The sequence below is a fragment of the Bactrocera tryoni genome, chromosome 4, assembly GCF_016617805.1.
Source record: "Bactrocera tryoni isolate S06 chromosome 4, CSIRO_BtryS06_freeze2, whole genome shotgun sequence".
In the NCBI taxonomy this organism is placed as follows: Eukaryota; Metazoa; Arthropoda; class Insecta; order Diptera; family Tephritidae; genus Bactrocera; species Bactrocera tryoni.
Window position 1 is genome coordinate 6,991,342 of NC_052502.1, and position 23,977 is coordinate 7,015,318.

A 23,977-nucleotide genomic window follows, 5' to 3' on the forward strand; every position below is an offset into this window, starting at 1 on the left:
AAAAACTGAAAATTGATTTTTGGCAAACATATTTACAAAAAAAATTTAAATTTCAGTGAAATTTTGCGACAATTCAAATAGTTGTAATCGGAAAAACAATTCTTCGTCCAAGTCTTTAAGAATTGTATCTCAAAGACCTCCGTAAAATTTCATGAAGATCGGTTGAGTAGTTCTCGAGAAGTCTTGTCAACCGACTTCAAAGCCACAGTCTTCGATGGAGTGCTATGATCTTGGGCAAAATCTGGACGATTCTTGGTTAGCTAGTTTCGTCCATTTCATAATTCTTCATTATTGTTTGAATATTTGTTCAATCTGTGGCAGTGGTATTTCGAAAGATATTTTTATTTTTAAGCAGCAGAGACCGGTGGTGAATATAATGTGATTAGGGTTAGACAGTTGAAACTCTTGTATGCGGAGAGTTTAGCAAGGTCGGATTATTTTTAGAACAGTCGCTTCAAACAACTCGAGTACATCGTTGCCCAGAGTACAGCATACTCTGTTGTTGTTGTAACGGGTACCTTATCCCCTTATCCCCGTTAGGTTTAGCTTTGTTGTCTTCGACGTCATCCAACGATAAGCCCATGAATCGTGCTGTTTCGATGGGAACCAAGGAGAGAAGGGTGTCAGATGAGTAGGTTTAGCAGGGCATGCAAAGAGGTGGCCAGTGTCATGCGGGGACTCATTGCACGTTGGCTGCCAATTCGGATATCTAACCCCGTTTAGAACGGTAAGTCTACAGGATACTCTCGGCGCTCACGCTCCCATTTGCCTATATGTATGTACATATATTTCTTGTATTTCTATTCAATAAATATACTTGTAGTTTCAGTGATTTTCAATGTTTTTTTTTAATTTTTATTTGCATTTTTTACAAATATAATCATATACATAAGTATCAATGATTTTTTCAATATGGATTTTGGTTAAAACTGTTCATTGGACTTTACAAAACTGCTATGTATTTGTATTTGTTTTATAGTAAGTATACATATGTATGTAATAATTTCACAAAATACATAAGAATGCGCTGGACAATACATAAACGTCTTTCCAAATGTCTTAAATATGCATGTTTATATGTATGTATGTATGTATGTATGTATATATAAGTTGTAATCAATAAACTTAATGACTAATCAGGGACTCGTTGATGCGTCGTCACGTCTCGTTTTAAACACCTAAAAAGAATTTAAATTTATAATTAAACATATAATAGGCACTAAACTCCTCCGATCCACACAATCCTCAACCGCCAATTTCTTTTTAACTTTCTTGATTTTCACGCTTCGCACTTGGTTCTGGACAATGAAATCTGTATTGTACGATATTTGTTGTTGTTTTTAATGTTGCTGTTAATTTTGGTTTCGAAAGTGTTTGCCGTCCTTGTTATTGTTTTTGTTTTTATATGTTTTTTTTTTCGTTTAATATTTTTTGTTTAATTTGTTTTTGTTTTGTTTTTGCCAATTTCAAGTACAATATACAATTTTATTGCGCCCCCAATGCTCTTGCGTTTCACCAATTAGGCTCACCAGTGCCGTAGTTGGCGCCACCCGCGCGTTCCAAGGCACCACGGAAAAGTTCAATGTCCAGTTCGTCGTCAACGCCCGCATACAACTCCACGGCGAAATTCTGTTTCGAATAAAGCAAATAAATTATATTATATACATACACACATTACTCGTCTTTTATCGCAGAAACAACTGTTCGGTTAGTCATCGATACATTGTGAAAAATAATAATTGGTAATAAAAAGGAAACAGTCATTGTGCACTTTGTTAATGTTCGAGCCATCGAATACTTACGCTCAGCACCTCACGTATGAGCGCCTTGTCCGTGGACATTTTGGCACGCGGTAATACGCCGACATATTGGCCGATCCACGTCAGGAAGATGAACTTTTGCCGCTTGGACATCTCATCGCCCATTTGTATGCGGATGTAACCGAAGGCGCGGTCGTTTTCACCGAACTGCTCGCGGAATTCTTCGAAGCCTTGACCGCGTGCTGTGCACGTTATGGTGCAGTTTTGGAACTTGAAAACGGCCCTAAAATCAGCAAGATAACAAGCGAAATGAGTGATTTGCCGCTCTTGATTCACAAAACTATATTTAAATTATCGCGCTTACCAATCGGTGTCTGTTTGGTCAGAGCGCACATCCTCGTAAGCCTCACGAATGGAGTCTTTGTCTAGCCCCGTCGGGAAGAGCATCTAGAAATACAAATAATGTATGATTATTATTTGGCACGACAATGCAGGGTTCAAGCTCTATGTTTCTCGCAGTATTTTGAAGCGCGCTTGGCATATTTACAGCGATTTCGGCGACATTAAATAGAAAAAACTTAAAGAAAGCACATTTGACGAATTTGTGACTCGCTTGTTGGCATTTAATGCTATTTAAAAATAAAATCACTAAAAATCAAATTTAAATACAAGGTCTTCAACAAAAAACTTAAAATAATAAGTTATAAAATAATCTAAAAACTGTAAGGCCCTCAATTATAAGGTTTTTTCAATAATTTCCAAAAATATTGGAAATCTTTCATTATTTTTTCAATAATTGCTCGTAGTATTGTTAAAAATAAGTATATTTAACAAGGATCGCATTTGTGACCCTAAATATGTTTATATATGTAGTATATGTATGAATAAACTCGTTTTCTTACCATTTATTTTTTGTCTTACGTTAACATGCTCTGATCTATCGGGTGATTTTTTAAGAGCTTGATAACTTTTTTTAAAAAAAAAACGCATAAAATTTGCAAAATCTCATCGGTTCTTTATTTGAAACGTTAGATTGGTTCATGACATTTACTTTTTGAAGATAATTTCATTTAAATGTTGACCGCGGCTGCGTCTTAGGTGGTCCATTCGGAAAGTCCAATTTTGGGCAACTTTTTCGAGCATTTCGGCCGGAATAGCCCGAATTTCTTCGGAAATGTTGTCTTCCAAAGCTGGAATAGTTGCTGGCTTATTTCTGTAGACTTTAGACTTGACGTAGCCCCACAAAAAATAGTCTAAAGTCTACAGAAATAAGCCAGCAACTATTCCAGCTTTGGAAGACAACATTGTCCGAAGAAAATTCAGGCTATTCCGGCCGAAATGCTCGAAAAAGTTGCCCAAAATTGGACTTTCCGAATGGACCACCTAAGACGCAGCCGCGGTCAACATTTAAATGAAATTATCTTCAAAAAGTAAATGTCATGAACCAATCTAACGTTTCAAATAAAGAACCGATGAGATTTTGCAAATTTTATGCGTTTTTTTTTTAAAAAAAGTTATCAAGCTCTTAAAAAATCACCCGATATTATTTAGTGGGTTAGTATAAGTTCATATTTTGACTTAGATTTTAAAAGTCTCTCATACTTGTTGAAATAAAAGTTAGTTTAGGAGTCTTTTACATCAAATACTTACTCAGTTTCGTTTTCTTGAAGTTGAGCTGTTAAAGAAGACAATAAAGCATACCTACCACACATGGTGAATTTGCTCTGGTTTCTAACTTTTGTTGAAATTAATATAATTTCTTCAATGGTTGTTAATAAAATGCATGAGAAAATATGAAATTTTGTTACTGATTTCATGCGGAGACATCGGAGAACTCTAGGCTACTTGGGGGAGGCGGAACTATTTCTACATAAAATATGTATAGAATAGAATCTACAAAAAAACAAGGTGCGTTTCAAAGTAAACAGGACTTTTTGAATCTACGGCCCCCTGGTGACATTTATATGTCGACAAGTGCGTTAGAATCTGCTATCTTTATCGATTGTCCAGTGAGTATTTCATCACATTTCATAGATTGGAAGTGAAGTTATTGCGTTTTAAGTGTCAGTATGTTTGTGTTATCGGTGCGAAAATGAGCTTCGAACAAAGAGCCAAAATTAAATTTTGTTTTAAAATGGTAGTGGAGTGGTTTCAACGTTTTCAAAGTGGTTGTGAGGACATAAATGACGATCAATATGTGGGCCAATCAAAATCCGTGATCACCGGAAATTCCATCGAAACTGTCCGTGAATTCATCAAAAATCAGCCGAAATCATAATTGAAATCATAGAAATGGAATTGAACATCTCCAACAAAAAGTTGTATTGAAGCAGAAGGAGACTATTTTGAATAAAATAAATTGATTTTACCGAAAAGACCATTTGTTCTTGTTTTTTAAGTCTTGCTTACTTTGGAACGCACCTTGTATAACATTTACAGGAGAAGAGTGTGGAAAATTTTACTAACTATCGGGTAGTCGAAAAAGTCTTCTCGTATTTTTAATCAAACTTCAACTTATTTTTTTATTTTTATAATAAACTTTAATGAACCAAATATGTACTGGAGATATACGACTGCAAGGACATCTATTGACAAAATACGAAAAGACTTTATCGACTATCCAATATTTGTTTTCATTTGTTTTTATTACAAGAAATGCAACTTAAAAGCTACTCATTTCATTGTTGCGCTTATTATATATATTAATAGAATTTTATGTAATGGATAGTGGTAAATATTCTCGAAAAATAATAGATAACTACCATCTGATCAAATATGACTCGGACTGGTGCATTTAAACTACGCGCGCTAAACGAATCGATAACAATTTTCTTAAAGAGGCGAAACTTTTTTATATTCCTGTGAAATTTGATCTTTATACATATGTCAATCAGTGTGTAATTTGGAGCTCTTTGTTTAAGATATAAAAATGCCAATTTTTATCATGGAAAAATATTGAACAACGAATTTGCTAGAAATTATGGGTTTCCAATGCAGGCCCAGCTGTGGAATCATTGAAAATGTTGCAGATGTGTTTTGTGGAGTTTAATGTATCACAAGCATATTTGGGTGGCACAAAACATGCAGTGAAGGTTGTGAAAGTTCATTCACCTCAGTTAATTGCGTTAAGAACAAAAAAGTTAAAGAAACGGTGCTTGAAAATCAGAGCAATAGCACCAATCTCAACATCTCTTATGGCGACTCGAAGACATTTTGGTTAATGTTTTGGGTATAAATCATGTCAATGCTAGACTCGTACCAAAATACCTGGATTTTTTGCAGAAACAACGACGAGTAGAGGTCGCAAAAGAGCTGCTGCTTGACAACGTAGCTGAAGACCCTGCATTCATCAAAGGCTTTTTACTTTTGGATATGACGTCGAAACTGTTCATAATCTAGCGAATGGTGCACTATAAATGAGCCGAAACCCAATAAACCAAAATTCGCTTAAAGCACTGAAGGCCATCACAGCTGAGGCGTAAATCAGGCGTATTAAAAATTTGATTCAGCGTTAACATATTTGTATTGACTGTCTTGAAGGCGGTAATAAAGATTTGGTGGGTAGAAATGTAAAGTTTTTGTCAGTTTGGTAAAAATTTAGTCAGTAGATATTTTATTAGAAAACTATTATTTGTGTTTCTAAAAGAATTTTATGCAATGTACTGTTATGAATACCATTCCTCGTATTGGAAAAAATTATGAGATAACTAAACTTTCTGCTGCTCAACTTTTCTACGTAAATAAATGCAAAAAATATTATTTGTCGATATTCAAAAAAATTCTTATCGAAGGAAATGACCTCAAAGAAAATAAAAAATGTGTTCTCTTCGCTCTTACATGCTACATGCAAATTCATCAGTTAAGTATGTATAAATATGTATGTCATGCATTTCCTTTTCAAACTGGCAGTTTAGTGATATTGTTGGATTTGTTTTGCAGAAAAGTTTCATTACTTTTTGTACTTCGTACACATACATATATGTATGTACATATGTATGTAATTTGCAATGCGCTGATATCGTTGCACACATATGCATGTAAATTGGTGTTTTTATTCTCAATCTTATTGCTTGTGCACTTCCTCGCTGGTAATTTAGCCTTTTTTCTGCTCACTCATTCATTTGTGTGAGTTATGCACACTTAAAATGTGATTCATGAGCAAAAACGCATGTTTTCATACGGAGCATACAAAATATTTAAATACAATTTTATTTACACGATTTCTTCTGCGTGCATGAGTGTGTGTGTGCCATATGGGATGGCTTGCGTATTTGTGTATTTTAATCAACTGACTCATTGCTGTTGTCGGTTGACTTCAGTTCACGAAAGTTCAGCCGTCGAATTCAAGGAATTCTTGCAAAACGATCGACATGACTACTCCTTCCTGTGCGCGGTTTGCGTGCATTTTTCATTTGAAAATAAATGTGGAATCAATTCACAAACATATATTTGATTAAGACTGTTATCAGTTAAATTTCTTAATTTGTGGTAACAGCTCAAAATAAATTTAATTTGGGATAATATTTTGCCCAATAACTTTCAAATTGTGTAAAATTTATTAAGAATATATTATCTGAGAAGTAAAAAGTGTGAATAATTCTGATTTTTTATTTATAATAAAGTATCGGCTATTGTTGCTAATATGTTCTTATGAAGCGCCTTGTAAGGAGAACAAATTTAAGCTATACAATTTTCCTATAGTTTTCAAACAATCTGGGATTTTGGGTTGGCGATCATATTTTAATAACATAATTGTTATAATTTACTATACTTTTAGGGTCTTTAGTTAGGATAAGATAAGTTAAGGGTTTACATGGGTTCAGTGGCGTAGCTACAACTTCGGGCGCCCGGGGCCAAGGATGTTCCGCCGCCCCCATTTATCTACCTACCTACAAGTTTTATCAGGTAGTTCGAACAAAAGTGAATTTTTACAAAATATCTTCGTTATTAAGTATATAAAATTTAGGAACTAGAAGCCAGGCAAATTCTGAAGTTCCAAAATTCTCACAATACGGTTTTTACGGAAATTAATTGTAAATTTACAAGACATCTTATTAAAAGCCATAGAAAAATCCCATTTTCGCCCTATATCTTGTACACTTTTGACACAATTTTCAGGATTTTTTGCCCGAATTGGAGTTTTTAAATACCATTTTTGAAAATTTGGAGAAATAAAAATGCATCTTTAAGTTCTATCACTATTTTTAAGAAAGATATAAGCCAAAAAATATAAGACAAATTCAAAGACTGAAGAGTTTTCGAGTAAAAATTAATATGTTTCATTGTTATTCAGATTATTACATTGTGAGTGTACAACTCTTTATCTTTTATAATAAATTTTGTAAACAAATTTGTTAAAGTATTTTTCTGAATATTAAAAAACAGCGAAGATCGTTTTGTCGCCCCCAAGACGTTGCGCCCGGGGCGACGGCCCCCTTCACCCACCCCTCTAGCTACGCCACTGCATGGGTTTCAAAAATTCGAATATTTTTATTGTCTTATTAAATTCTACAACACTTCTAGAATATTGTTATCCTGCTAACGCGGGCTCATCTCTTTCTGAGGGGTCACCGGAATGGCGTCGCAATGACCAAGCTAAAATATTTTTTTTCAAATATTTCAGAATTTGTTTGTTAATTCTAATAAAATATTTAATTTTTTATTTGAGAAAAAAATTGTTGAAAAACGGCTGTTTTTTTAACCGCGGAAATCATGTAACCTCTTATGAGTCTCAAAATTAATTTTCAAATTTTCAAAAAATTTTCATTCCTCAAAATATGGCTAAAGTTTGTTTGTTGTTGCTCCAACTAGTTTGAATGGAAGTCAAGAAAAGAGGGTCAAATAAATCAGGTACTCAGCACCTTGATCTAGTTGTGCAAAATATTCAAATCAGTTTCTCTTTTTTTAACATTTTTAGCTCAAGAGTCGAGAAAACTAGTCTCTTTCATACCAAATTTGGCTTCATGTCGTAAAATCTTACAAAATACAAAGCTAGAAAGAGCAATATTTTGCACTGCTTAACAAAAAAAAAATTTCTTAAATGGATCAATCCGAGTCAAATATGATCAGCTGGTAATGCTATTCGAAAATTCGTCAAATTAAAAAAGAAAATATATGTATACATTGACTTTAGGTGCTATAAAATATGAAATGTGTATACCCATTGCAGAGGGAGTGTCTGCTCATATACCTATACACTTCCTGAACCAAATGCATTCGAGTAAATTATATTTATATACTACTTTGTGAATGTGTATGTGGCTACAAAACTATATACCATATATGTAGATAAGTATTTGAAAACCAGACATAGTTCATGACCAACACTTACATTTTCCAATAGCGCATTATGCGCCCCTTAAGCCATAAAGTCATGTTAAATGGTGAAGTGTTTAATTAGCTTAGTGCCACTGGAGTGTGCCTTTGACAGCGAAAACACATACATATGTATGTATGTATGTATGTAGATATATTTTGCTTACGAGTGCATTAAAAAACAAAGTGTCTCCAGGCGAACACTGGCATACTTTTTAACCATGTAAGGAAGCACATGTGCATGTTTTTATATATACACACATACGTATTCATACTTGTATATGCTTAAGAAAGCATACATATAGATATATTTGTAAGAAATTTACTCTGCTGCTTGTATTGAAGAGACTAACTTCGAATTTTATTCGAATGAGAAGAACAGGTCAGATTTATTTCAAGACGATTTCTATATTTCAGACAGAACATGCATAATACAGTTTCTAATACACGGAGACTAGTGACAAGTTTAGAGTTCTTTGGAAGTTCCTCAAATTGGCCGTCAAATAAATCGAGCAAAATATGATATTTGTGTAAGCAGAAACTTAAGGTGAGCCATTTGCTAAAATATTTTTGTATTTATAAAATATTTTGTGTCGAAAACATGCAAATTCTGTTGAAAGAATATTGTATTAATAATAAGGAGTTTCAAGATATAAAATATCAGAAAAACACATCAAATAATTTTATTAAATCTGTTTTAAATGATCATCCATAAAAGGTGTCAATTTTATGATTTATTGAATTTAGCTTGATCCCCTTCCGTGTTTACGGGTCTCAAAATATCAAATTTTCTTATTGTCTTATTAAATTCTACTAGAATTTTAGCCAAAATTTTCAAGTCGACCCGAATAATAGTTTTGGAGATTAGAACCTGTGCGTTCGAGGCTAGCTAGGCTAAGTGCGCCGTCTTCAAAAACGTTTTTCTCCAAACTGTGTTTTTGAAGTCGTTTGGCAAGATTTCTCAAGAACTACTCAACCGATCTTTATGACATTTTACACAGGTCTTTGAGACACAATTCTTAAAGACTTGGACGAATAAATGTTTCTCGATTACAACTATTTGAAAAAATGTCGCGAAATTTTAATTTTTTTGTAAAAATGTCTGACAAAAATCCAATTTTCAGTTTTTTTCCTTCTTCCAAGTGCTACATATGTAAGTTAAAGTTTTAACTGAAACACGTACTTTTTCACATAAGATGATCCTGTAAGGAGTCATCTTGCCAACGCGGGCGCATCTTTTATCCGAGGGGTCACCGGAAATGGCGTCGCAATAGCCGAGTTTAAAATATTTGTTTCCAAAAATTTTAGAATTTCTTTGTTAATAGTGTACGTTTGTAAGAATAAAAAATTCTAATAAAATATTTAATTTTTTACATGAGAAAAACAGTTGTTGAAAAAAGGCTATTTTTTACACGAGGAAACTCATGTAACACCTTAAAAAACTCAAGTTATAAATATCCTCTCTTTGATGTTTCGTATGCTGTGAATATATGTACATATTTGCGGCAGTGACCAAAAAAAAAAAAAAAAACTCGTTAGTTTGATGCCTCTCGACCTTCAACGTAAAATAGAAGTTAGATGAGTCAGTAATAACAACAACAAAATGTCTAACGCAAAAGAAGTAAGGAGGACATACATATGTATGTATGTATGTACATATATTATGTTTTGTAGTATTTATGTTGTGTGTATCGTCAGCATTGATATCTGCGCGCCTCTCACTGTCGACTACTTTCATTTCAATGTAACGGTTAATTAATTAAATTAGTTTGAATTTAATTTTATGCCAATAACGGATTTTTCGCCAACAATTACGGCCACTTTTCAAACCAAATAAATGTGTAATACACGAGAAAGAGTGTGAAGGCAAACGCATCTAACGAAATCGAAAGCGAAAAAGATGCAAAAATAAAGCAAATTTGCACAATAATGAATGGACATATAAATTGATGGTTAGTTACAGCCGCATGTACATACATACATACATACCACATATGCAAAAGTATGTACATATTTAAATTGGTATGTTTGGGCGAATGGACTCCTCCAAGTGCCGGTGCACAGACAAAGCGGCAAAACGCGAAATGGACAATGTGAGACTTAACTGTGCGGCCAAAGCGGTTGGCCAGACAGACAAACAGACATACTTATGTACAGTGGCTACTGTAAGTCATGCAACTTAACGTTTACGGTGTTTTGTTTTCACTGCCGTCGCGGCGCAAATCGCTGCTTGTGAATTACAAGTTTGTGCAGCAAAGTAGTTTGGTAATTCGCAATTAATCAGCAGAGGATGCATCTGCATAAATTTAACGATCCACTCGTGTGGGGCAAAATGCGCTAAAGTGCAGGCATAAATTTCGGAATTTATTTGTAACGGATATACACGAGTAATACGTTTGCAACGAAAATATTTAAAAAGTTGCATTTTATTGCTTTTCGTTTTTTACTATTTTCCTGTGAAGCGCATAAACACACATAACGCTCGCTCACTTGTTACGGCTTTTTTATATTTTGAAGCATAGTTTTTTTTTTGTTTTTTAGTTTGCTTGCTTGCATTACTTTTATGGCGTTGTTATTTTGATTGCTGCCTTTATTGTTATATTATATTTTCTTATGTGTGCCTTTTGTTGTTGTTTTTGTACGTACAACGTACTTTAAGGCTCACACTTTTTCTTATTAGCCGTTTTTGTACATTTTTGCCCATATGAGGTAAAATGTGCTGAAGTGTGCGCCGCCGACCGTCATAGAACACATTTTACGAGTGTTCACGAGTGTACTTGTTCGCCGCCTCAGCTGGAGCGGCCTGCACTCGCATGCACTTGGCAAGCTCCCCGCGACCGCCGATCAATGTACCGTGTCACTTAACTGTGTAAGTAAATATCGCATATATTGTATGTATGTATGAATGTATGTTTGTTGGCATGGCTGTGTGCTGCGTGTGCCCGTATATAGCCAAACAATCGGCGAATCATCCATTGAATGCGATTTGAGTATGCGCCGCAAGGTTATTAATAAATTTCAAGTTTAAAATCAGCGTAGGAAATGCACGAGTGTTGCGTGTGAGTTGCGTGCGAGTTGGCGTTGCTGCTGCCGCCGCTACCGGCACCGCTGTCGTAGCACCCACCCATGCGATGCGTCGCTTCACTCATCCTGAAGGTGAGAGTGAATATGTTTTTCATACATAGATGTACATATTCATGTATATAAAAGTATGTATGTATGTAGGTGGGTTCGTGTGAGGGCACATAAAAATATAGAAATATTTTGTAGGATGCGAAGCGAAGAAAGGAGAAACTAAAACGGTAAGTGCATGCTTGCGTATGCAGTTATACATACTATGTATGTTTGTGTATTATGTATATATGTATGTATGTCAATATTGAAGTTTACGTATGTACATATTCAATAGCGTAGCACTGCATAGTATTTAATGGTTATTTAAAAATATTTAAAAATAACTTCAATCCCCCTTTTATTAAAGAAATATTTTAGAGTTTTGCATGCGGTTGTAGCCTGTCTACAAGACAGTCGAGTTATTGTTATATTCGCTGCTTTATACCGTATACGTTCATATACATACATACATACATACATACATATGTTTATAAAAGTGAATAGGGCTTCAGAAATCAATAAGCTTTATTGATAAAGTTCGCTGATTTCATAAGTCATTTACTCATGCTAAAGACAGCACATATTCTGCTATCATTGGTCAACATGGTCAAGATTGAGATTGAGGGGGTGTAAATTCAATAGAGGTCCAACTGTTAGTTCTCTCGAGGTTAGCTGAACTTAGACTCCAAGCGACATGTTCTTATCATCTTAATTCGGGACCTAAAATTATACTTTCCACAAATACGATTGTAATTAAGGGGTTGCATGTGTTTACGGGTTTCAAAAATCGAATTTAGAATATTGCGTAAAATTTTCAATTTGTTCCGAGTAATAGTTTCGGAGATACAACTTTGAGAACTTGTGCGCTAGGCTAAGTGCGCCGTCTTTAAACGTGTTTTTGTCGAAACTGTGTTTTTAAAGACGGTTGGCAAGATTTGTCGAGAACTACTTAACCGATCTTCATGAAATTTTACACAGGTCTTTGATATACAATTCTTAAAGACTAGGACGAGGGATTTTTTTTCGATTACAACTATTTGAAAGAAATTTGCACTGAAGTTTTATTTTTTTTTTTTGGAAAAATGTCTGCCAAAAATCGAATGTTCAGTTTCTTCTTGGACGAACTTGGACGAAGGAAGTTCTAAGTGAGGGTTTTAACTAAAACACGTATTTTTTCACTTTAGATGATCCTGTAACGAGTTTTCCCGCCAAACGGGATGTAGCGTTTTTCCAAAAATTTCAGAGTTTCTGTTTTAAAATATTTCATTTCTTATATGAGAAAAAAATTGTTGAAAAAAGACTGTTTTTTGCCCAAGGAAACCCTTGTAACCCCTTAATAGTCTTTATTTTTAGAGGGTTTTATGCCGCGTTTTATAGTAGGGTTAAGTTTTATATACAAGAATTTTTGTGCTATTGTGGTCCGATTAGGACGATTATGAAAAGTGACAGCTCCATGGAGAGAAAAGAAGGTATGCAAAATTTAAGATCTTTGTATATCTCAAAAACAGGGGCCTGTTAGCGTATTTACAGACAAACTTGGTAGAGTCATATGTAGATATACTATCTTATAGGGTCTACGACGTTTCTGTATGTAATAATCTTCTTCGCAAAATTAATATACCCTGTTTAGATTATGAATATTTGATCATTTAAATTGTATTTTGTAATATACCATAAGTAAATGGAAAGTGTGCAGAAAGTGGAGTGTCAAATTATTTTTAAATATTTTGAAAATGTTAAAATGGTTTACAAAATTGGTCGCGTTAGAAAGTATACTCAAAGTGGAACGAGCAGCCTAAAAACCAAAATCTATAAATCCTCCGGCGTTTGGACTAAGCCATGCTCACATTCTCTATGTATTATATATTTGCTAAACTATGTATATAGTATAACAGTACCATTAGCAAATTTTGTAATTGTGCTCGTTTGAAAATAACCGTTAACCTCTAGCGTTTACTACGGCGGTTACACAACTAAGTGTGTCACTCGCTCTCTTTTTTGACTTGTACATTCTAAAAATGTCGCGAATTCTGTCATTCGCCGGTAGCGTACCACTCAAAGTCATCAATATTTTATAACTGTATTAATGATCAGCTAAACAACCAAATGTATTGTAAGTGGTTCGTGCTGGTGTATGTACATTAGGGTGATTCAAAAACAATTTATATCCCGCTTCCAACTACTTGAAGAAATGATGAAACTTATAAGCTTTCTTAAGATGTGTCTAGGAACCTATTTTTCAGAGTACCAAACGAAAAAAAAAATTTTTTTTTTTGATCCACCTTAATATGCATTGATGTTTGGCGATGAATATCTCGTAAACGCTTAACTTAATCGAAATATCGTAGTAGACCATTTTTATAGAGCAGTAAATTTCCTACAAAACTATGTGTATCATCATTCATAATATTTTTTTTTCATTGAGTTATAAAATTAATAAGAAAAAAAGAATTTTTCCAAAAATAGACAAATTTCAACCGTTAATATCTTTTAAACGGTTGGGTTTACGAAAAAATCATAAGAGACCATATTTTAGAGCATTCAATTTCGTACAAAACCTAATTAACAAGATATTTTTTCAAGTAGTTGGAAGCGAGATATAAATTTTTCTATCTGATAATAAGAAAAAATAGAAAACCGTTAGGCGGAGGACCTTCCCGTTACAATTAAAAACTCATATTTGGAGAGGCTTTCTTAGAGGTGTCTAGGAACCTATTTTTGCGAGTACCAATTGAAAAAAAAAAAAAAATTTTTTTGAATCACCCTAATCTACATATATGTGTGTGTATGCAATATTGCAACAACGAAACCGTATAGCAATTGCCGCTGCTCTTGCCATTAGCAATCACCTTGGCGGCCGCATTCACATTTCACATTTCAACGCATCAAAAGATTTCAGTTAAATACTTTCACCTCTCGGACACATTCGCGCAACTGTGCTGTGCGCCGACTGTTACTGGGTCCACTGGCAGCTGGTAGCTGATAGCTGCTTGCCGGGTGGCGGTTGGCAGCAGGTTCGCGCTGCGCGAAACGCGTGTTTATTTGCGATTCGAGGCGCGTGATGCGCTTGATTTGCAAAATCCGCTTAAAGCTTGCGCGGCAGCAAAAGAAATTTGCTCACTTGTATTGTGCGTGTTTTGGTGCTTCGTCTGTTTTTGCATTTCTTTCAGAGCTTTATCAATGCAATCGTGGTGACGAACGGACGGACGCACCGCCGGACGGTGGCAGACAATGCGGCTGGTGTCACCTTTATCTGTTTTCAGTTGCCGTTGCTGCTGTTGATGGAACTGTTTAAGAGCGTTTCGTTGGCGACAATTTATATGGCATTATTTGAGCACTCAGCAACAGTCACTACAAGTGCATGTAAATACACATGTATGTATGTATGTATTTAGGTATGTATATGGAAGTATGTGTGATAAGTAGATTTGCGCGCTCATAAACGCTTGTGCATACTTATTTAATTGCGTACGCTTTGTGGTTTTGGTCAATTCACTTTAACGGTACCCACTCTTGGCTACACTTTGTTTAATTGTACATATGGTAGTTATGTATGCATGCGTGTGTATTTGTGTGAAATTTGCATGCCGCAAAAATGTATTTTTATCTGAGTTTTTGAAAGTCAATAAGTAGAAAGCTTCGATGAATTTTCGTAGGCGTAATAACGTCATTGTTGCCACGCCGCTTTGTATGAAAAAACTTATTTATATAGATATGTACATACATACATACATGCTATGTACATAATATAGTAATATCATTATACGTATATATACATACATATTTTCATATAAGTTAACTTCTTCTACTACGTGACTCTATATTCTATACTAATATTGGGTAGTCGAAAAAGTCTTTTCGTATTTTGTCAATGGTCGTTGCAATCGTGTACAAGATCTTCAGTGCTACCAATCACATTGTGGCATACTATATAGTGTTGGAAAGGTGAGATTTTAAGCTTCTTTAAACTAAAAAAATTAAATTCGGTTAAGTTGAGAAACAATTACAGCTGTTCAAAATTGAGTGAAAATAATGAAGAAATTCGCTTTATTTTGAACTTTTTGCATAAAGAAGGGAAGAATGGCACGCAAGCCACCAATGAAATTTGTGAAGTTTACGGAGACGATGCTGTATCAGCTCGTGTATCACAAGAATGGTTCGCTCGCTTCCCTTCTGGAAATTTCGATGTGAAAGATTTACACTAATGAAAGTTTTACACTGATGGAATAATGTCTCTAGCGGAAAAATGGCAAAAAATGGTCGACCAAAATGGTACATATTTGTTTATTTATTTATTATTATAAATATAAAGAAAAATAAGTTGAAGTTTGATTAGACATACGAAAATACTTTTTCGACTACCGAATATTCATATCAGGTAATCATAAAAGCGCTGAAGTGTCTATTAAATATGCTTCATTAGCTCATATGCGGGCTATGCACAATAAGTATACAAATATCAGTGTCTGTATTAGAAGCAAATTAAGCAAAAAGTTAGATTATACTAATTATATAACTAAATTATCATATGAAATCGGAGTGATAAAAATTAAATGCAGATAAGCGTCTTGTTTGCTTAGTGTGACAAGTCATATAGTCATATGGCTGTCTCTATATATAGTGTACATACTTTTCATATAGTTGACATACCGTTTAGCCCCAATTTGTTCGAAGCGGCATGAACTGCTTTTATTTTTATTGCTATCATAAAATCTTAGTAGACACGTCATACTAAGACACTACGGTGTCATAATTTCGCGTGATATACTGCCATTCTTATGGGCAATAAGCCGCGCCCCTCTCTTACATAATTATAATTTTTGTAATTTACAAGAAGAGTGTTAGTAAACAGCCAGTTGGAAATATGTAGGCATTTAATATTTAAGAAATCTGCCACCTATAGGCCTTTGGCTGAAAACTGCACAGCAAAGATGGCGGGATGATTGCTGGCTGCAGGAGAATTTACATATAAACCCTTCGGGCATCGGTAATGGCGGTTGGGCAAGCATTGGCTTCATTACCCCACTTTTAACAGGGAAAGAAAGTTGAAAGTAAACATCGGAAAAGATGCCTCTCTAAACTCTAAATATCTCTACGGATGGCTCGAAAATTGACGATGGATTTGGTGCTGGAATATGCTGTAATATAAGTTAGGCATAAAGCAACCTCTTAAGTTGCCGGACCATTACAGTATATTTCAAGCTGAGGTATTTGCTATTGCGAAAGCCGCGAAGCTAGCCTCTAATGCACCTGCTGGAAATTCCAGAGTCAACCTTTACCTAGACAGCCAAGCAGCAATCAAGGTAGTAACCTTATATCGCATATCGGCCAGAAGTGTCTTGAGAAGCAGGGTGCAGTGGAAAGTGTTGCCAGAAGCAAGCAACTTCATTTCTACTGGGTGCCAGGCCACAAAGGCATCGAGGACAATGAAATAGTGAACGAGATTGCCAAGAATGGTGTACGACTAACATCCGAAAACGTGATCAATATTGGGAAACCCATGTTTATACGATGATCTCGACAGAACCATGGTAAAGGAAATGAAAATCCTATGGAACGAGCCAAGTAGATAGAAGAAACTGTAGGAACATGACGGGAATACTAACTAATCACTGTCTGGTCGCGACTCACGCCCGCAGGATAGGGCTGACAGATCGAGAAGATTATCGGAAATGTATAGAGGATGGCACCAGGGAAACAATGGAGCATCTCTTGTGCACTTGTCTCGCATTGGCAAGACTACGCTGAAACCATCTGGTTTTCCCACGGTATGATACACTGGAGTAGGTATCGATAGTGAAGTTGCAAAGTATGTTAAAATTCACGTTAAGCGCAGACATCTTAAATTACTCTCATGGACTTAGTAACTGAACTCCATCTGGTATCGCAAGGGACCAAACCCTACCAAATTAACCTAAAACCTAAACTAATCTTTAGTAGTCTTTAAATAGAAATTACTGTCCTTGAGATTCATTTGTTGAAGTTTCCAACTCTACCCTTTAGTCTACAATAAGATATTAACTCTGTTTTTACGACAGGTTCAAGCAAAATGGGAAAATTCCGTCTTTAAAAAGGGAGACATTAATCGCAAGCTAGGTTGCCACTCATCCCAGTTACATATATCACCGGGTTTTTTTAAGCCAGGGTAACAATAACCCTACTTTTTGATCTTATATATTTTTATCATCAATTCAATTTATTGACACTGGATTCACGGAGTTATTATAGGAAATAGATATCGTTTTATCGCTAAACGAAAATTGTTTTTTTTTTTACTGTGCACATCCGCCACTTGAGCTGATTGGCGATAAGAGCTGTATTACCTTCAACTCTATGTCTAAAACAAAATCAAATAAAAGGCAAAATAGCAAATACAATTGCAATTGCATTACAGCCATTGGCTTGGGCCATTTCTTAACAAGTTATCAATATCAGTGCATATTTCCAAAGAAACTCTCCGCGTTTATCACAAAAATCCCAATACTCCACACTCGCAAGTGTGTGATTTATCAACAAATGCATAAATATTTTGTTTTTAATCGTGAATCATGCCGTCAATACTCGTCTATTGAACGCTTTGTGTGCAATCAATTAGTAAATGTGGAGCAATGCTATGCGTTATAGAGATGGAATTTGTCCCATGAACACGTACAAAGTATGCTGACAAATATATATATATACATACGTCTGTATATATAGAGGAACGTTTTTATGTATTTATATACAGCATTTTCAAGGCAACTTGTGTGTTTTAAAGCGAAGACACGCTGCTTGGGCCGCGATTACTTACGCTCTTCAATTAAGCGCATCGAATTTTAAGTGTCCCACGAGTTCCCGTTGAGCTTATAAGACTGTTGCCCCCAACAAACATAAATTATTACAAAATCATAACGAAGTAATTTCCCAAATTTGTACAAAACATTTTGATATTGCTTTGCTCCATAATGTGTAAAACGCATTTTCAATTGAATGAAATAATTTTTTGAAATGAAAAGAGTAGAAATTGCCCTTGCTGTATTTTCTTAAAGTTGCTTAAAGCATTTCCTAACCCTAGCCGAGCGTGTGTGGTGGCTAGATGCAGATAGTACCATGCAGCAGACGTGAGTGTTAATAAATCTTCGGCCGACCTTTGCGTTCTCACATTGAAAAAATATGAGTTTGAGGCTTTTAAGTGTGAGACAGCCACTCGTAAATGTCAAAGTGTTATTGTCCTTAAGATGAGTGCCTTGGTACTATCGCACTTGTCTGCACAATACGAAGTTTTGCATAATATAAGACTACACGTGTGATTGAAAGCTTGTAAACCATACATAAGCAGAATGTTGTTGCATTTTTTACTATCACAGAAGCATATTACCTACATATAATGAACGCATATGTATGTGTATTTATGAATATGCAAGCAGACTATATGTAATTTTATCTGGCTTTTATAACTTGACTTACCCTTCGTGGTCGACACTCGAACTTTTTAACAGTGTCTTCTTCTTCCTCTTCCACATTGTCGTTTTCTTTTACTTGATTGTTGTTTTCACTTACCGTTTCGGGCTCATCCTCGACTTCAATTGTTCTACTTAATATTTCTACCTCACCTTCTTCGATTGGTGCATCTTCTTCAAAGATTTCCAATGCAGGTTCCGGTAATTCTTCACCTTCATTTGAATTTTCTACTTCTTCTATATCTTCATTCTCTTCAACTGACTCAATGGTTTCTTCTACTTCGTTATCTTCTGCTTCTACTTCATCTAAAACTGTATCTAAAACTTGAACAGCTTGTAGCTCTTCTGCAAGATCGTCTTCATCTACTAATTCTTCCTGCTCTTCTGCAGAGTTTTCTTCACCCTCACTTTCTACTTCATCATTCAGGGCTTCTACTTCTGCCTCTTCTACTTCTTCTTCTTGTTCTTCTTCTATATCATCTACAGGTTCGCCCTCATCAGAAGGTTGCTCATCTTCAGGCTCTGCAGGGATTTCTTCTTCATCCTCCACTTCTGCAAGCTCTTCATCAGCAGGTTCATCTTCAACTTGAGGTTCTTCATCTTCTAACTCTTGTTCTTCTTCTTCAACGGGTTCTTCTTCCTCCACCGCTTCTTCTTCCTCTTCTTCCGGTTCGTCTTCATCAGCAGATTCTTCCTGCTCTTCTGCTTCAGCCTCTTCTACTTCTTCAGGCTCTTCATCAGCAGGTTCATCTTCATCAGCAGGTTCATCTTCAACTTCAGGTTCTTCAACTTCTAAATCTTCATCTTCCTCTACTGCCGGTTCCTCTTCTTCAGCAGATTCTTCCTGCTCTTCTGCTTCTGCCTCTTCTACTTCTTCAGGCTCTTCACCAGCAGGTTCATCTTCAACTTCAGGTTCTTCAACTTCAAAATCTTCGTCTTCCTCTTCAACGGGTTCCTCTTCCTCCACCGCTTCTTCTTCCTCTTCTGCCGGTTCGTCTTCATCAGCAGATTCATCTTGCTCTTCTGCTTCTGCCTCTTCTACTTCTTCAGGCTCTTCATCAGCAGGTTCATCTTCAACTTCAGGTTCTTCAACTTCTAAATCTTCGTCTTCCTCTTCAACGGGTTCCTCTTCCTCCACCGCTTCTTCTTCCTCTTCTGCGGATTCGTCTTCATCAGCAGATTCATCTTGCTCTTCTGCTTCTGCCTCTTCTACTTCTTCAGGCTCTTCATCAGCAGGTTCATCTTCAACTTCAGGTTCTTCAACTTCTAAATCTTCGCCTTCCTCTTCAACGGGTTCCTCTTCCTCCACCGCTTCTTCTTCCTCTTCTGCCGGTTCGTCTTCATCAGCAGATTCTTCCTGCTCTTCTGCTTCTTCGCCTTCTACTTCTTCAGGCTGTGCAGTGATTTCTTCTTCAGCAGCATCCTCCTCTTCTGCAGGTTCTTCGTCAGCAGGTTCATCTTCAACTTCAGGTTCTTCCTCTTCCTCTTCAGCGGGTTCCTCTACCTCTTCTTCTTCCTCTTCTGCCGGTTCGTCTTCATCTTCCTCTTCTTCTGCTTCCTCTTCTACTTCTTCAGGCTCTGCAGAGATTTCTTCTTCAGCAGCATCTTCCTCTCCGGCAGGCTCTTCATCAGCAGGTTCATCTTCAACTTGAGGTTCTTCATCTTCTAAATCTTCCTCTTCAACGGGTTCCTCTACCTCTTCTTCTTCTTCTTCTTCTTCTGCCTGTTCGTCTCCATCTTCCTCTTCTACTTCTTCAAGCTCTGCAGGGATTTCTTCTTCAGCAGCATCCTCCTCTTCTGCAGGCTCTTCGTCAGCAGGTTCATCTTCAACTTCAGGTTCTTCCTCTTCTTCTTCAGCGGGTTCCTCTTCCTCTACCTCTTCTTCTTCCTCTTCTGCCGGTTCGTCTTCATCTTCCTCTTCTTCTGCTTCTTCTTCTACTTCTTCAGGCTCTGCAGGGATTTCTTCTTCAGCAGCATCCTCCTCTTCTGCAGGCTCTTCGTCAGCAGGTTCATCTTCCACTTCAGGTTCTTCCTTTTCCTCTTCAGCGGGTTCCTCTTCCTCTACCTCTTCTGCCGGTTCGTCTTCGTCTTCCTCTTCTTCTGCTTCCTCTTCTACTTCTTCAGGCTCAGCAAGGATTTCTTCTTCAGCAGCATCTTCCTCTTCGGCAGGCTCTTCATCAGCAGTTTCATCTTCAACTTCAGGTTCTTCAACTTCTAAATCTTCCTCTTCCTCTTCAACGGGTTCCTCTTCTTCCCCCGCTTCTTCTTCTTCTACCTCTTCGTCTTCTTCAGCAGATTCTTCCTGCTCTTCTACTTCTTCCTCCTCTACTTCTTCATTTTCTAAAACTTCTTCCTCTTCCTGTTCCTCTTCTACATTTTCTTCTTCTATCTCTTCCTGTTCTTCTTTTTCTTCTTCTTCTTCCTCGTCTTCATTTACTTCCTCTATATGAAAAACCGCTTTAATCGGTTCTCCATCACTTACGTCTTCTTCGGGATTTTCATCTTCCCCATCTTCCACGTCATCCTCTTCATTTTCTTCCTTACTATCCACTTCATCCACCTCTTCTTTCAGTTCAAAGTCAGCAACACTGCTGTCCAAACTTACCCTTCGTGGTTGGTCCTCGACTTCATCCTCCTCCTTATCCTTGCTCACTTCATCTGTGACTTCAACTATTTGCTCTACTTCAACTTCAGCCATTTTTTCGTTGTTGTTGTCGGTTTCAGGTAGATTTGTTGTTTCTATAATAGTTGAACGCGTCTGTGGTTGCGTTTGAGGTTGTTCTTCTTCTTCTTGATACTCGATTGCCTTACTCGCTCGATGTGGCCAAGTAAGTCTGTTTGTGCGAATACCGTATGGAGATCGTTGGCGCACACTGGAACACAGATGAAATGGAAAAGTGTGAGTTTAATAAAAAGAAATAAACGAATAATAATAAAAGCAAGAACAGATTTAAGTATAACAATAGTGAATTTGAAGAAATCACAACAAAATAACAATTGTGGACGCTTTTTTGCTGTAAGCTAAATCCAAAGAAATGAGTTGGCGAAAAACCGAACGTGCAATGAGCCAAGCTTATTGAGTGCCAAGGTTTTATACCACATACAACATTTTATATTGTTTGTGAGAATAATTTAGGAAAACATTTTATTTCGATTTTTCAAAAGTTTTGAGACTTGGTCCAACGGATATTTTATTTGATTCCAATGTTAATTTGTTTCCATCCAAAAAATTTCGATAATATAAGTATAATAATAAATATTTTCCTCCGTTTAATTGAACCTAGTCCGAACAACAGTTCGTAGTTGGGAAATACTAGTTCAGGGAAACATAGAAAATATTATAGAAAGGTAATAACATCCGACTTCTGACTCTGAAGCCGTCGAAAAAGTCCTCTATTCGAACAATAATGTGACACTCCCCATTGTAAGTACGATGTCAATGTTTTCTAAAGCTCAATGGGACTATAAAATATGTAATTTAGAGTTACATAAGAGTGCTTATTTGGATTTCGCAGAATTGTGTAGATTACTAGCGATCAGATTTCGTATTCAAGAGCTTCGAGTACATAAGTATGTAGAATAAAGAATATTGGTTTTGTTTTCGAAAACAATATCTACCGAGAGTGCCTCGGAAAATCGCTTGTTAAATAATATATTAAATAAATCAAAAGACATATCGAAAATTTTAGGCCTTATTACATCAAAAGATATAATCACGTGCCCGTTTGTGACCTTGATTAGTAACTTGAACTCATTATTGAAAAGAGTTATTTTAAACTTTCGATTTCATTTTTAAATCACGATTTGAATAAGCCAAATTATAATTTTTTAATAAGAAAAAATATTATTATAAAAATTCGAAATCCGAAAAATAATAAAAAACTTAAATTTTTATCAAATTTTTTTAACAATTAATAACACAAAACTTTTTACGTGAAAATATTTTTTTCAATTATCCTTTTCAACCAAATTTCTTCCACAAGAACCTCTTCACAGAACTTTTCCAAGTGAATGGTATACCGTTAAACAGAATTTTAAAATAAGGAACCAAACGACTGTATCCCAGAGAATGGCGCACGAGCGATGGCAAAACTTGTTTCGCGTATCTACTTTTGCTGATATGAAATTTTGCAAATAAGAGACAATGTATGTAACTTTTTAACTGGACGTCTGCGAGAACATACATACATACATATGTATATAAGTATGTATATATTTAGTATATGCACTTAAATAAGTATTTGCATGTATTTGTTAGTTCACACACAAGCACTATAAGCGCATGGGCTTGGCCCCGGCTACATATGTACATACATATGTATATAACAGGATGTACTAGGACACAACAAAGCTCTTTTAATTTTTAATTTGGAAGAGCACATAAATTAATACTTTTTAATTAAAAGATTTGTACAACATTTTACGATTTTTTAGTTTAACATTTTAGATAAGATACGCACAGACACACACACTCACACACTATATACTTATAACAATTAATTTCCTTTTGTCACAATTTGCCAATTTTTTTTTTGTTAATTTTCCAAAATGTATAATTTTGTAGAAATTTAAACAATTAAAAAATGTGTTCACCTTGTTTGTTGTAGTCACACGTTTGTTGTTGTGTTTGCTTGCTTTTTGGCAATTATTTACGCGTGTATACTATGCTTGAAAGCTTGAGCGCCTAATTTTACTACACACTAATTACTTGAAATTAGGAATTCCGCAGAACGGTAAATGTTTGAACCAAAAACAAGAAACAATATCACTTTAAGTACATAAATATATATGTGTTATATATATGTATGTAATATTCTTGTCTGCAACTATACCGACTACGCGATATTTAACGAAAAATATATACACAAATGTAATTTAGTATGAATAGCGGCAAAAACAAGACGATACCACAGAAATGCGTCCGATTCCAGCGGGTTGTTGCTCTCGAATACGACTCGAACGAGTGAAGTTGGAGCAACTTAAACTATTGCTTTGCGGCGGGTTGGCCGTTACGGCAGAGAGCTGCACCTCCGCGCAGCGAGCTAGCTGAATCAGACACAACAATAGCAATAACAACAATGATAAACACAGTGACAGCAACATTCACCATATCAGCAACAAAACCGCACCAGCTCACCCATATGTGCATATGCCTCTTGTGTGTGTGTGCGTGTGTGTGTGTTGGGTAGGTGCGGGGCCGGCAAGTGAGTTGGAGTGGATTGGAGCGCGAGCAGAGAGCGCTGTAGAACGTCAGTGGAGTATCGCGATAACGAATGCCGGCACTCCGTGCTGCACACACACTCATGCACACGAGCGCATTTGTGCACGCTTGTATGCAAGTTGTACATG

General features: G+C 36.0%; 1 protein-coding gene across 2 annotated transcripts; it reads right to left on the reverse strand.

Annotated features, from left to right (window-relative positions):
• Window positions 1-858: 858 nt before the first annotated feature.
• LOC120773691 (coactosin-like protein) lies at window positions 859-23,590 on the reverse strand. 2 transcript variants are annotated; one of them, XM_040102725.1, is made up of 6 exons: window positions 23,222-23,589; window positions 21,234-21,501; window positions 2,125-2,207; window positions 1,803-2,043; window positions 1,530-1,629; window positions 859-1,178 (listed from the first exon to the last, which is right to left on the reverse strand). In XM_040102725.1, the coding sequence occupies exons 2-6, from the start codon at window positions 21,324-21,326 to the stop codon at window positions 1,171-1,173; spliced, it is 525 nt and encodes a 174-aa protein (XP_039958659.1). In that variant the 5' UTR covers window positions 21,327-21,501; window positions 23,222-23,589; the 3' UTR covers window positions 859-1,170. The 2 variants fall into 2 exon arrangements, with proteins under 2 accessions (XP_039958659.1, XP_039958658.1); XM_040102724.1 differs by lacking the exon at window positions 859-1,178 and having other exon boundaries at window positions 1,498-1,629; window positions 23,222-23,590.
• Window positions 23,591-23,977: the final 387 nt, after the last annotated feature.

Bases quoted from the DNA above. Each gene is read 5' to 3' on its own strand.
- LOC120773691 (XM_040102724.1), bottom strand. From the start codon at position 21,326: ATGGCTGAAGTTGAAGTAGAGCAAATAGTTGAAGTCACAGATGAAGTG. The intron at 2,208-21,233 runs GTAAGTTTGGAC...TTGTATTTCTAG, and splicing joins TCGAGGACCAACCACGAAGG to ATGCTCTTCCCGACGGGGCT. The intron at 2,044-2,124 runs GTAAGCGCGATA...TGCTGATTTTAG, and splicing joins GACCAAACAGACACCGATTG to GGCCGTTTTCAAGTTCCAAA.